At 41.6% G+C, this 14,919-nt stretch overlaps 1 protein-coding gene across 1 annotated transcript in view; it reads right to left on the bottom strand.

The window, feature by feature from the left end:
- LOC116789170 (neurabin-1-like) overlaps positions 1-3,754 on the bottom strand; it is a 43,710-nt gene extending 39,956 nt beyond the window's left edge. The window contains 2 exon segments of the mRNA XM_032692618.1: positions 1,277-3,128; positions 3,648-3,754. Coding sequence (XP_032548509.1) covers positions 1,277-2,884 — 1,608 coding nt within the window. The 5' untranslated portion in view covers positions 2,885-3,128; positions 3,648-3,754.
- Positions 3,755-14,919: the final 11,165 nt, after the last annotated feature.

The raw sequence follows: 14,919 nt of genomic DNA, 5'->3' as shown, positions 1-14,919 counted from the left end.
GAATGCAAGGGGAAATGGACTGATGCCCCTCCGGCTCTCTCCCAGCCCTCATCAGACTCATTATGCAGTTTTCAATACCAGCACTCTCCCCTTCACTGCGCCAGGTCACCACTAAAGCAGCATCATCTACAAGAAAGCCATATAAAGTCAGCCTGTCCATGGAGAGACTACAAAAAACCCCCACGTGCAACGAAACTCACATTTTGCCACACCCAGAATCTTTTCTGGGGTATGACACTGGTGGGTGTTTAGCAAACCGGGAAATTACAGCTCTCCGCTGTGGGAAATTCAAGAGTCAACAGGATTTTACATCCCTCTGATCAGTAAAAGCAAGTCTTGATTGTATGAACAAGGTGTAAAAGCTGTTTATTAAAGATGATATTTTTCATACATGTAACAGTAGAAGTGAAGTATGCTTAAGAAAGCCTGGACTGTTTCCCATTCCATCCTGCATTTCCCAATTCTTCTCCCAAAGTTTAAGAGGGACTAGAATAATTCAAATCTGCAAGAGACTACGGGTAAACACAGTTCAAGTTGTAGAACAACTTATTTTGTGGGTATTTTGGTGAGGGAAGATCAAACATACAAATCTTTTTCATTTGTTAAGAGTTGTAACTTACACTACTCCTCATTACCCAGTCTGCCTTGTAACTTCCACTTCTGCAACTTCATGATTCCAAAATACTCATGTTAACGCTCCTACGGCTTATTCACCAATCCAGTATCAAAACCAAATAACATATATATGGTTATTATTAGAGAGAATTCTAGAATCTTAAATAACACGAATCAGTCTTTCATGTTTTCTTATAGTTAATTCTATAACCAAGTCTGAAGTTGAATCTGAAAGTTTGCTATGGGTTTTTTTGTTATTTTGTTTGGGTTTTTTAAAAACTTTCTTACAAAAAGTAAAACTGAAAAAAATTCTTCCTAATGCAACAACTCAATTTTAAACAAATGAAGGCAAGTATTAGAGGTCATGTGTTCATATCTATGCCTAAAACATTTGTGGTCCTAAAAATGTCTGGCAAGTAAAACCTCATGTGCTCCACTACACTATCTTATGAAGCTGTTGTAATTAAGAAATCATTTGTGACTAATTTATAAATTTTCTGAACATGTAACTTCTCTCTTATTTAGTGTTAAATAAAAGCTGTAAACTTAAAACTTTTTAAAGGGTTTCTAGAGCTTTAAAAAAAAACCCCACAAAATGTATTTCCTGGGTATTTTTGACTGCAAAACAATTAAAAAATAAAGACAATTCAAATGTACTTACTTTGATAGGAGCTGTTGAGAACTTGACTTTTCGGTCTGGATCAGGATCCTCCTCTTCAGAAAGCCCAGGAAACTCCTCATATTCACTGTCATACATATACGCATCCTCTCCCTCCAAAATTTCTTTGCCTTCAGGCTCTTGGTTTTCTGGCTCTGTATCCCTGTCACCATCAAAAGCTGCATTCTCTATTCCAAAAGCACTGAAGTCCTCACTTTGCTTTTCCAGCACTTGCTCCTCTTCTTCAGTATCCTCTTCCTGCTCTAGAACGTCCTGAACGCATGTAACTGGACCATCTCTTACAGACAACCCATTTCTTTCTTCTTCCCAACTGGTCTTGCTGCCATCCATAGACTCTTCTATCACTTCCAAGGCATAGTCACTCCTCTCCCCTTCCTGTACTTGACATATGAGCATCTGATCCTCTTGAACAACGTGATCTTTCTCCAAACCCTCATTTTCATGCCCTGAGGTTTGATTTTGTCCAACCAGCTCTGTGCAAGTCCCCTCTGCGGGGGAAGCTGAGGAGGAAACACTATTTGATCTGTGCTGAGCCTCCTGACCAGGCACACTGCCCATATCCCACAGGCTTCTCTCAAGTACCAGTTGCTCCCTTTTGTCTTTTCCAAGAGCCTCACTCGGCTCATCTCTGCGGATCCCAAGCACTTTGGGGAACACACCCTTCTCCAGACATCCTTCAGCAACAGCAGGCAAATTCAAACTCTCCTGGCCTCTCAAAGGGTCCTGATTCGGAGGACTATCATTTTTTGAAATTTCTTTGGATTCTTCAGTATCACTGTCACCCAAAAAGCTTTCCAGCCTCCTAGAAATGGGCCCTGCATTCAGGAAGGAGGATTTAGAACCACTATTAGGATGCTGCTGTTTCAACTCCTCACTGCCTTGATTTTCAACTTTCTCCAGTGCAACTGGAGGACTCGCTTCTGTATTAAAACTGAAGTTGTCCACCACATTGCTGCAATCAGAAGCTGAACCACATCTCCTCTTATCTTCACTTTTTTCACATTTGCTGGGGGAGTATCTGTCCACTGAGCTCCGCTGTTTTATATTCCTCTCAAAAAGCTTCCTAGTCTCCGAAAATTTTTCTGCCAGGGCAACTTTGTCCAAGTCTGCCTCATCACTGCTACGGACAACCCTGTCGGCAGCAGAAGGCACAGATAACGAATCCACAGGACTGCTGCAGGGGCTGGTGCTTGTATTAAGAAGATTATTTTTTTGAACAATGAGAAAAGATGGGCTACCTGGAGAAGGTCCATACTCTGCTGCCGTGGCCCGGCTGATTAATTTGGTCTCAGCAGGTGGACTGCTTTCAGAGGCTGTGGAAGAAGAGCTTCCCATTTGCAGAAACATATTTTTGATCTTGTGTACTCTATTGCCATAAGTGGCAGCTCTGCCTCGACTGTGTGGGTCATTTCCCCCTCCACTGGAAGAGGTGTTCAGCTTCTGATGCAAGCCTGTTTTACTGGAAGTGTTATCAGGATTGTTTACACCATCAAAAGAGCATTTGATAGCATGGAAATCAGATTTATAGGCATTTCGGTGTGGTGATGCACTTCTTAAAGTCCTTTCCCCCTTGCCTTCAGTTTTCATCATTGTCAAAGAGAAAGCTCCCTCGACTCCTGAAGAAGAACGGGAAGAATGGCTCCTTAGCACAAAGCTTCCACCCTCCAACAGCAGGCAGAGCAGATTTCACAGAAGATCCCAAAAGCAGCCTTTCACTCAGCCAGCTTCCCCGCTTGCACGGAAATGGAGTGCAGGGGAGAGAAAGAAATCAAAGCGCGTGAATGGCTACATCGGGTGTTATCCCCAGCGCGGATCGCGGTATCCGGAGAGCCATCTGCAGAGAGACAGAGAGGTTCCATTAACTCGGGGCCTCGCCGGCGTGTGACACGAATTCGAAACTCGGGGTGGGAAACGTCGCCCGAGACCTCCCCGCGGGATAAACCCCATTGTGTCCGCCGGGACAGACGGACCCAGCTGCTGCCCGTCCGCCCGGGCACCGACCTGGCAGCTCCGGCAGGGGATGCGGCGGCGGCGGCCCCCCGCCCCCTCCGGCTGCCACCCCTCCGCCAAGGGCCGTCCCGAACCAGGCCGGGCCGGGCGGCGAGGGAGGGGGCAGCGCCGGCCCTTCCCTTCCCTTCCCGGCGCCCGGGGGAAGCCGGGCCCGGCCGGACCGCGCTGCCCGCACCGCGGGACGGAGGGGCCCGGGCGCCCTGTGCCGCCCGGAAGGGGGAAGCCGCAAGTTTCGGCCCCAAGCTGGGGCTTCCCCGTGGCGGCGCCTGTGCGCCGCGGGGCCTGCGGGGCGCGCAGCGGAGCCGCCCCGGTACTTCGCCCCAAACTTTCCGAGCCAGCCTACCTGGGGGCGGGGGTCCCGCCGCCTCCTTCCCCTCAGCGCTCCCGGCCGCCCAGCGGCCGCGCGCACCACGCCATCATTATCCGCCGCCAGCAGCCGCCCGCCTTTCCTCCCTCCCTCCCGCCCTACCGCCGCCGCCGCCGCCACCGCCCCGCGCTCCTCACTCCACCTTCCCCCGCCCCCGCGGCGCGCTCCGCTCCGCCGCCCGCCCGCGCCGCTCCCCGGCCGCGCTGCCCCGCGCCCTCCTCCGCGCTGTGTGTCGGGCCCGCCCGCGCGCGCTCCCTCGCTCGCACACAAAGAGAGGGAGCGGCGGGCGCGCCCTTGTTCCTCTGGCAGCGCCAGGGAAGAGGGGCTGGGGGGCGGCGGGCGCGCCCGGCCCGGGGGAAGCGCCTCCCGCGCCGGGATATACCACGCCGTAGCGGGCTGCGGGTTTCGGATGATACCATGTCGGCGAGGTGAGCGGGCCGCGGCCCGGTGCCTCCAGGCGGCCGTGAGCGCGGGGCAGCGCCGGTGGGTGCGGAGCGCTCCCGGCCCCGCCGCCGGGGAGCGGGGAACGTGCGCGGAGGGAGAGCCGCGGGACCCCGGAGGAGCGCGGGTGCCGAGCAGTTGTAGAGCTGCGCGCTATTTTCAAAGCCCGGGCGGCCGGCGAGAAGGGGCAGCCCCGGCTGCACCGCAGAGCAGCGCGGCTCCCGCGAGGGAGAAGTCGCGACAGCTGCCACGACTGAGGCTCTGACAGCCGGAAGTAACAACAGTGCCAAACATTCCTTTTTTCCCCCCTCTTCCTTTTACAAATCAAGTTGTTTTTACCCCCTCCCGAGCAGGCAGGTACCAGAGAGCAGGCACGGTCCCCCGCACTCCCGCTGCCCGCCCCCCGCCGTGCGGTACAACTTCGTGGATACTCTTATGTGGCTGCGCAGGGCGATGGGGTGAGCCCGCCCTGTTCCCTCGCACGCTCCCCGGGCTGGAAATCACTGCAGCTCCCCGAGACTGGGGAAATGCTGCCCGTCATCGGTAGCCCTAGGCAGTGGTAATCGCAGTTGTGCAAGCAGTGTTCCATATATCCATTTGTTAGTACAAATAAAAGCATTGGCTTCAACCTGTTTATCAGTTAAAGACAGAATTTGGATGACTGTCTAGTTTCGAATGTAGCTCCTTCCACAGATCACACAAAATAATTAGGAGAGCACTGAAGAGTACTGGTAGTTACCAATTATCTGGTAACTGTTGTTACCAAATTGTGTAACAACTCTTTTGAAGTCTAAATACTTAACTCCTTGACAAGAATTGCCACTGGTTTATTACTCAAGTCTGGTGTGAAATTTATACATTCTTCCAGACATTCCAATTGACTTTGGCTTAACTGGGAATCACAATACCTGGAATACTTCACAGCTTGATCCAAAATTGATGATACAGTTTCAAATTAGCCTTAATAATGATTTTACAATAAAATAAAATCTTTTTATTGATACTTTTTCTAATACAAAGCAGAGACAACATTGTTGAGACCCTCTTCTGTGTGTTTAAACATTGCAGGGCCAGTGGAATTTCACTGAGGTCTGCCATTGGCAGTCTTACATACACTTGGTAACACCATTTTGAATAAAATTTTAGTACAGATAGTTTCACTGCAAGAGCAACAAATGTTTCTTACTTTGAGAATATGTAGATCCTATTTAGAACAGGAAGTGGTGACCCATCTACTGCATGCTACTGAGGTGGTCCTTTGTGTAGCATTTGTAGGTTGGCTTGAAATTGCAAGGTGTAACCACCATCTTTCAATAAATAGGCTACAAGAAGATACTAGGCAAATGGGGTTTTTTCCCCAAACCAAAGGTAAGTACAAGGTTGCTCGGCAGCTTGAGTACTGTGGGCAGAGGATGTTCTGTGTTCTGCTCAGGGAGCCTGGCAGTATGTAGGAGACTGTTCAAAGAAAACAAAGGCAAGAACTCAGGAACACCATGAAACCAAAGCACAAAGCAGCTCTAAAGCATGCTCAGGAAAGCCAGTGGCCTTTGTACTGGGTGCTGGCTGAAAGAGGCTGGAGCAGGAAGATACTCATGTGTTTTGAACCCTCCCATGCATGAGAAAGAACGAATCGTAATTACAGATCCTGAAAACAGATTCAATTGCATCAAAGGACTCTTATTTCTTCACAATTTCCCATCCTAATTAGGAAAACATACAGGTTATTTTGGCTAGCTATGCTGCTTAGGGAGGACAATATTTATCGGGGTCAGTTGGTTTCTAATGAGGAAAGACTCTGAATTGCATTCTTGGTGAGTGCAATGTGAATGTGAAAGAAATCATAGATTTGTTTACAGAAACAATGATGAAAAAGATAGGAAGAATTCAAGAAAAAGACCTCTGGATTTTGAGCAAGAAGTCTGGGAAGGTGACATAGTTTATGATTTCCTCACAGTGAATAACTGCAATAAAACCTGGGATGAGTGTCTTACACATTCAGTCTGTGATGGTTTCCTTAAAAGATAATGCAACAACAGTGAGTAAGCAAATGGTTTGCACTGAGCAAAAAGCATCTACATTTTGTTATCTAAGCTTATTTTAAAAAATAAGGGTTTCAAGGGGGACCTTGACAGCTCAAAATCTTCTTGGGGAAAAAGGTGTTGCAGTATATGAACTCATGAATCTAACAAAGACAGACAAGGAGGAGAACGTTTCCAAGAAAAAAAATAAAATTGAGGGCACTTCTGCAAAATCAGTTGTTCAAACTGCCACTAAAGTACAGTGTTTATTTCAGATGTGCAAAAGGAATCCATTTCAGTGGTCATCAGAGAGCGTTTAAGCATCTTCTGAACAATGTTCCTGTGACTACTCTTGTCTTGGCTTAACTGTTTTAAAATCCCTCTCCTATTTTACACATAAGCTGTGCTTATGGTTTGAGGGTAATGTTAACAGAGGAACAACAAATGCTCCCTAAGAGTACATCAGAAGAGTGTCTAAACTAGAACTGCACAAGGAAAAAGACTCTCAGGAGGTCTAGATGAGAATGATATTCTGTTACTGGTGTGAAATTTTCCTGTAAGAAAGCTCTAGTAAATGTGTAAGTACATGCAATTAAATAAACTGTCATTTCTTAAATGGTTTATTATATTCTTTCAGCTTGTAAGGACAGCCATCCTTTTAGACTTCGGTGAATGATTAATGTAGCTAAAATGGGGCACCTCTTTAGTGGTCTGAGTTAATATTTATTGATACTAGTGGATTCACTTACCGCTGTTCATTCGAGGTGAGCATAAGAAACTACTGATTATATGTTCTATGCCAAAGAAGTTTGAAACTGATCTCATCACTCCATTAACATACTTTCCTCAACTCACAAAAGTTTTGGTCTTAAATCTTTCTAGAAACTAAAAAACTTGAGCCAGCAATGCTTTGGCTGAGGGCTGGATGATAAAGCTCCCTCTTTCTTCATTGTTGCTTTATTGCTCCATGCAAGTGACTGGGCAGAACATGGCCAAGAAGGAGTAAGAGCCCTCCAGGGCAAGGAGAGCTCAGTAGCTGGTGTAGCAGTTCAACACTTAAAGCTGGTGATCAGATGAGCTGAAGGAGCCTGTGTGAGACAAACCTATGTCTCCAGCATTCATTGCAAAATTTAATTCTCTGAACTTTTTAAAAGTTATCTGCTTTATCCACATTTTAGTTTCATCATGTAATTTGAAATACAGTCTCACTAGATTTCTATTTAATCTGTTTAATGTGAGTTAAATCAGCAGTTTTAAGCAGAACGAGTCAGTGATTTTTTTATATTTTTGCAAAATCCAGGAATAGAAGGAATAATTAAGCATTCAGAGTTCCACAATTATTTCTGTAGATTTTTAAAGTTGTATTTTAAGAAAATATTTTTCTATCATTTAGGAATAATTAAAATGTTCTAGAAGTATTTCAGTCACATTCAGTATAATTCAAACAGCAATTCTGAATTTGAAATAGAGCACCTTCTGTAAGTTTGGCAGACAATTTTGTGATGCTTATTTTTAGAATTAAGAAAGCAATCTGTAATTTTAGAAGACTACTTATGTTAAATACAAAGCTAAAATAATAAAGTACCATTTTAGACTCATTACTTTGTAGAACTTCTTCAGTAAAATAAAGCAGCACTAAAGTCCAAAATGGTATTTAATGGTCAAAATGATCAATGAAGGAGAAGCAAAAGTTTCAGAGCAAATGAAGAGAGACAAGTAACTTGGTAAAGGCAGTGCAGCAATGACTGTGAACAGATACGGAACAAAAATTTGACAAAAAAGCTCAGGGTCAAGTCTCTGAAAGACATTCCCAGGCTTAAGGGCTGCACCAGCCAGGCTGTCATACACTACCATATGAAAAAAGGCACAATGTTTGGGTAAGTTAGTGCGTGCTCCAGGTTTTTTTTCTCTTTCCTCACATAATTATTATTTGGAGTAGTGTTATTAACAAAGTGTCAATACTCAAGACTCGAGCCTTCAGCTTGCCTGGTTCTCTCATTGCAGTAATATTTATGCCACAGAAAACTTTAAACATGGGATATCCAGTGGAACTTTAGAAACAGAAGCAGCTCTAGCAAAGGGGGACTGCCCTCTCTCATTCCCAAACATATCTGTCATGCAAAGCTCCAAGGAGGGGCCATTCTGATGAATTACACATCATGTCTACCTTGCTGGATTAACTTCCATAGATCAGTATCTTTGCTGCTTGCTCACCAAGAGAGGTTCTTCAAGGATAAGGCTCTCTGCAGAAGGGTGAATTTAATTAATTATTAGTTCCATTATGTCCTTTTACAGCCCACCCAGGATGCTGTTCCCCAGAAATGCTCTGAATTAATACCCTAACTACATATTCTGGCCACAGAACCACTAATTTTAGATGAAGGTTGGTGGAACATCACTGAAACCTGCATTGGGTGCAGCTGGCCTGACAGCACGTGTTACTAATGGTCTTTGAAAGCTTAGGAAGACTATTTATGTTACAGCTCCAAGGCACAGATGGAGATAAAATCAGAAGAATCTCTGAAGTCTCCTAAGCCTCAAAGTAAAATATTGGCAATTGAATTTCAAAGTTGCATTAAAAGAAAGAAATCTTTATTGCCAGGAAGGCTGAACAGAAGACACTTGAGACTTTCCTCACCTTACAAGCCCCATTCCTGAAGTGTCCAAACCATCAGAGCCACTTGCCACATTGGCAAATTCATGAGAGAAAAGAACAGGGGAGGAAAGAAATGACAACACTGTAGAATTGTCTGAAATGGTGGTTCAAGACCATGCTGGGTTTCTCAAGCACAACAAGCAGATGTTGATGTGACAAGGAGGCAGAGGGTCCCAATAACAGCATCCCACTGAAAGCTGTTGGAAAACAAAAGTCCATCAGTGCATTTTTTGGCCTGAAAACTGCAGTAAAAAGTAAAACTGTTGGCACAGCTTTAAAGAATTTACAGGATTTTAAGAAATAAAGTTTGTGGCTATCATTGATTTTACTGATTTCCAGTGCAATAAATATTATGCTTTTATACAGTCCATTTGCATCCAAATGTCTCCTACTCTGCAAGGACTTTTGAAAATGGGCCAACTGGTTCAACCAGATTTGACACAGGCTGAGAGTTTTCAACAATAATTATGTTCCTACCATTTTCTTAAAAATAGGCAGCCGGAGGGAGAGAGGATAAAGAAAGACCTTGCAAGATCAGTCAAGGGAAAGGCTACAGCGAGAGATCACCACTTATAAGCCTCTAGAGGATCCTGTATAAGCCACTCAAGGCTGAAACATGATGAATGTATTAGTCACAAGAAAAGCCTTATTTTGATGTTTCATCTCTTTTAAAGCCAAAGTCAGTCAGCCAAGAGACACACACTGGGAGGGTAACTGGGTACTTTAATACTGGAGTTCACTGCACAATTTCTTACTCTGATATGGTAGTTTCTGTCTGACCAAGCAGTTTTATAGAAAACCAAAGTGTTTCTATACAATAAAAGTGCAATCCCTGGTCTGAATTATAATCATGAAAGTTACAAAAATAATGTGAAATGAACTCTGCCCACACACAACTAAAATAACTTTAAAAAAAAAAAAAAGACATTATACCTCTATGTTGTTTCACAGCATTATTTAAAATGCCTTCTGTTAAAATGTTTATATCACAGTTATATCTCTTTATGTACATATAACACATTTATTAATGTATTTTTCAGATACATAAAATATAACCCTAAATACTTTGAAAGTAAGTCCTTATAAGGTATCTTTTTTTTATTATTCAGATTCCGTAGTATTTTTTAAACAGAGGCTATGTATAAGCAAAGAGACAAGTATAGAGAGCCTAGAGTTTAGACTACCACCTAAAACTAAACCAATACAGTTTGAAAGCAAATAAGAAGCATTCTAACTGTGTATCTTTTATACTGAAGTATTAGTTAGATTATAAAAACCAAAAAGGAAAAGCATGATCTTACACATAAGTGAGCTCTGTCCTTCAGTTATCAATAATTTCAAATAAATAAGGCAATGTTTTGAAATTCTGTCAATCCAAATATTGCTTGACACCATCTAGGTTTGGAATATACATAGAAAAAAAGTAATAAATGTTAAAGACATTACAAGAAACAAATTGAGCTTCAAAAATATACTTATGTTTTTATATAGATAAGTCTGAATGGTAATTGTGTCAAATAAAGTAAAAAGAAAAGGATGAGATAAAATAGAACATTGAATTTAGATATATGGTATAAATTTCACCACAAAGAGAAAATAATTTTAAGTCAAATTTAGAGCTTATTTTGACATTTCCAAATCAAAACATTCAGTTTTTATTTTGAAAAGAAATTTCTCATTTAAAAATATTTTACGGCACAAAATAAGTATAAAGTGAAACACTTAGACTAAAGAAAATCTTTTGCATTAACACGAACTTATTTTATATTTTTTTAATAAAAAAACTTGTATTTCACTTGAGCTGAATGGTTTTTTTCCCCCTTATTTTCAATTTACATTTTGAATCCAATAATACATTGTCCAGATGTACCAAGAAACAGCAAACTTATGACTAAAGTCTTGTAAGCCCTAAAGGAAGTGGGAAAAAGAAACCTGAATTTCCCAAATCTAAGCAAACAAGTGATCTATCAGAAACAATTACTGAGCTTCATGCTATTCTAAGATGACTAAAAAAATAGTGCCTGATGAAGAGTGCATTAACTGCATCTGCATGGGAGAAAGACCTGACAACCACCTGTTCTTGTTTAAAAACTGCTATCAGACATTTGCCTTGTCACTTCTGGAATAGCTTTAAAAATGTCATTAGCAGCTGGTGGGTTGTCCCTGTTTCAGCAACTACTACTAAGGATTCACTTGGGATTCACTTTGGCAGTATATTGATCCAATTAGGCATATTCAAGATGGATACTAGTACTCTGGGAAGATAAACAGTGTTTGTTCTTTTTATTGGTAGGCTGAAGTTTCTATTTTCATAAGGGTTGAAACCAGACTGGCTGATTTCTTAGGCATCACAGCTAGAGCTATTTCAGAATTTGATTCCTGGGTTTTCTGACTGTAGAGCTGCCAGCTTGTTTTGCACTTATTTTTGGAACAGAAGGATGAAAGGCTATTCACAGTGACTTTTTAAGGCAGGAAATACCATTGAGAGATAACTACTACACTGAGGGACCCTCAACTAAAAAGATCATTCCTATATCATTCTTAGTGTTATTCTTACAGTAAAAGTCACTGGGGATGTACCCATTTGAGGGAAAAAACACTTGTTTCTGTGTCTTCATTCGAGTAGTAATATAGTACAACTTGTGGCCAGAAAGCAAGTTGTTGCTTAAAGATTCTGTTTCTGCATTTAGTACCTCTTAACACTTTAAACAAGAATGTCTTTGGCGATTAATCCAAAGTATAATGAAATAATTGAAAAACCACGCTCCATCTGAAATTCATGTTCTTTGGGTGAGGTTCGTGAGCAGAGTCCTTAACAAGCACCCCACATGCTCACCTGGTGTATCTTTGCCTGCAAGCCAGCACTAAGGCAGTGGTTTACCTTGACTGTGATATCATCTGGAATGGGGAGCTGGCAAGTCTGCAGCCTCCCACTGGCACTTGGAGGGCAGGTCTCAAGTGTCACAGCATGGGAATCAAAGCCAGGCGATCCTCAAGTACAGTTATGCTGAATAATAGGAAATGAAAGAGAGCTTCACTTTCATTATAGACTTTCTCCACACTGAGGTTTAAACCTCTAATATCAGAGTTATGGGCCGAGTCTGAAAAGTTGTGCTTTAATATGGTCATAGCAACTGCAATTTAGGCTACAGAAAAGCTGATTACAGCAACTTGGTTTAAACATGAAAATAAACCACAGAGCTGCTCACATGGATGTCTTATGGGGTGAGTAGATGAGTACAGCAAAACATCACAAGACATAACAGGAAGGAGAGTAGAATCAAGAGAATATTTGCCTTGAGGCACAATCTAGCTCTGATATATTTATTGTCCCTGTAGTTCTAGATGGAGATCATAACCTTGTGGTAAAGTGTGTTGGCAAAGTAAATGATGCTGTGTTTGTAATCTTTCCAAAGACTGGTATCCTAATGAGACTTTGGAAGACTTAGGTCTAAGGAGACTTAGACCTGCCAGCAAAAAACCAAGTCCTTGTATGCTGCTAATGTGTCTCATTTACAGGTCACACAACAACCTGGCATGCCTTTGGAAGGTCTGATTTGGATGCATGGATGTGCACTGGATGATTTTGGCTGCAAACCTTTCCACCAAGTCATTCCCCAGTGCTTGGGCTGACATTCCAAACCACTGAGTATTTTTAAGCAGCTGGCCATTTCTTAACATCAGTAATAGAAAATATTTCTTGCTCCCTAGTTCCTAAGTTTCTTCCCAAAATTACTTCTCAGATGCAGAGTAGGAAATGTTCAGCTCCGCAGTAATGAAAGCTCAATAACTTTTCTACTTGTCTACTTATACTTTAATTGTTTGACTCTTACTGTTATTTTTTAGCATTTATTTTCTGACCCAAAAGACTTGCCAGCATAGCCTAGAGTAGGAATTTTAAATTAATAAAATTTAAGCAGGGTCATTTCTGGGTTGTTTTACTCTCATTGATTTGATCTTTTTTTCTCCGTTGTGAAAGCTTTGCACCCATGCTCTAACTACTCAGAATTTCTGGAAAAATACAAGAATCAGTTCCATAAACATAGCAAACCCCTTGAAATCTATTCCAAAAATAGTATCTTTCCAGCATGTATGAAATACACAAAAGACATGTGATATGGAAAAGAAGTTGAGTTAAAATAAATGGTAATATGCCACAATCTACTAATAAAATAAATTTATTTACTTAACATTCAGTTCACATTAGACTTTACAGATGTTCAAAATATGAGCAAGTTAGCTCTACGGGAACAAGACTCTGCATATTTAACCTCACCACGTAGTTGAGCTCCTCTATGTGCCACAAAGCCTTAGTTCACTTTCCACAAACTGAGGCAGAAGTGTTGAACTGCTTATGCTTGGTGTAGTTTCCTTCACACCCATTTCAGGTGATGGGAATGAGCACAGCTCTGCTGACACTGGAACCACACTCACAGGCATTAGTGAGAAATTTGACCCTTCCTTTCTGTGGCACAGGGAAATTTAGAAAAAGTACAGGATGGGAGTGCAAGAGTAAAGTATTCTCATTAAACTTGAGTGCCATCATTGTGAGACATAAAACTTTTATTAGATGTCACTGGGTGAGATCTACATAGCTTTTTCATTGCTGTCCTTAGATTATTCCTAGCTAATAAAAGCTTGTAGTCATTAAAAGTTGGTACTGTGTTGCATCACAAACTTTCTTTTGTACTTAAATACATACATATAAAAAAAGGGGAATTCTTTGAGTCATCTTCTCTTTAAAATAAGATACTGTGACTCAAAGCTCCTTCAAATTAGTGTGAAAATACATAGTCACCCATTTGACATGATGACATTCATGTGAAAAAACCCTGTAATCAATCACAGCCATGGCTTTTTTACATTTTCTGCACCCTGTAATCTGCCCACTTAACTCCACCTCCCTGTGGGTTTCCTCTCACGCTTCAAGCCCTGAGCTAGGCACCAGGACAAAAACAATCAGAAAATTCTTTTCCTCTTATTTCAAAATTAATTGGCTTAGAGGTACAAAATAAGAAACTTTTAGTTCAGAATTAGATGAATTTTTTTATGATTAACTGTTAAAATAAAAGTTCTTAAGAAAAAAAAATTATCGCCAAAAGAAAATATTGCCATGTTCCCATGCCAGTTATTTCTATCCATGATTTTGCTGCTCAGGGAAAAAACAATTTTGGAAAATATCCTTGGAAAGGAAAGCACTTAGACACAGGGTAGATTTAAAGTCAGCAGGTATATCTGGCTTGTCTTTGCTTGATTTATGGACTATGGAGGAGACCTACAGTTCATGTAGATAGTAAGTCTGAAAATCTATTTCAAAACTCTGTTTTATCCAACAGGTGCAGTCATCAATGTGGCCTCATCACATCTCAATTAATGCCATAATTCTACAGAACATAGTTAAATTTAATGTTTAAATTTATTATACACCCCACAGTTTCACTGTTTATCTTCACCAAAGATTGTATTTTATCCTATTCTGGAGGCTTCTTTCTGTCATTTTGTTAGCCTGTCTAGACCAAAATGTGAGGTCATCATCATACTGTCTGTTAAACTTGTTTGGGTTAGTGTGTCTGCAACTCAGTTCAGCTCAAATGTTATTAGAACATACTAAAAAATAAGGGTAAGTCAGGCCAAGTCATACTTCCCAAGCATAGAACAGGTACTAGATCTACTATTACAGGTAATACAGCTAATATTCTGTCATAGTTTTATTACAGTAGTATTTAGAGCTAATTTCAAGCTAATCTAGAAATATTTTCATATGAATATCTGGATTCATGCAGAAATTAGCATATTTAAATGGTATGGAATTATTTAATTTATAGTACTGGCATAAATGTGGGAAAAATGCTTGTAATCTGAAGACACATGTCAAAAGAAAAGGTTGTAATTTAATATTCTTTTTGGCATTGTCTAAGATCTTGCATATACCAGACCATGATCTCAGCCAGATGATGGGGAAGCGAAGGTACCCTTAGTGGTGTGTTGTGAAGATGCCAGTGTGGTCCCTCTGCCTGTGACTCCAGTATTTCAGGGCATACAGATTCATCAAAGACAAAACTTGCAAACTTTTACCTCAATGTTAACAGAAGCAAACCAAATATCAATAAACAACTTCTATTTTTATTTATTT

This window comes from Chiroxiphia lanceolata, chromosome 7, assembly GCF_009829145.1.
Source record: "Chiroxiphia lanceolata isolate bChiLan1 chromosome 7, bChiLan1.pri, whole genome shotgun sequence".
Classification (NCBI taxonomy): Eukaryota; Metazoa; Chordata; class Aves; order Passeriformes; family Pipridae; genus Chiroxiphia; species Chiroxiphia lanceolata.
Note: the sequence above shows the minus strand (reverse complement) of the source record. Positions and strands in the feature narration are given on the sequence as shown.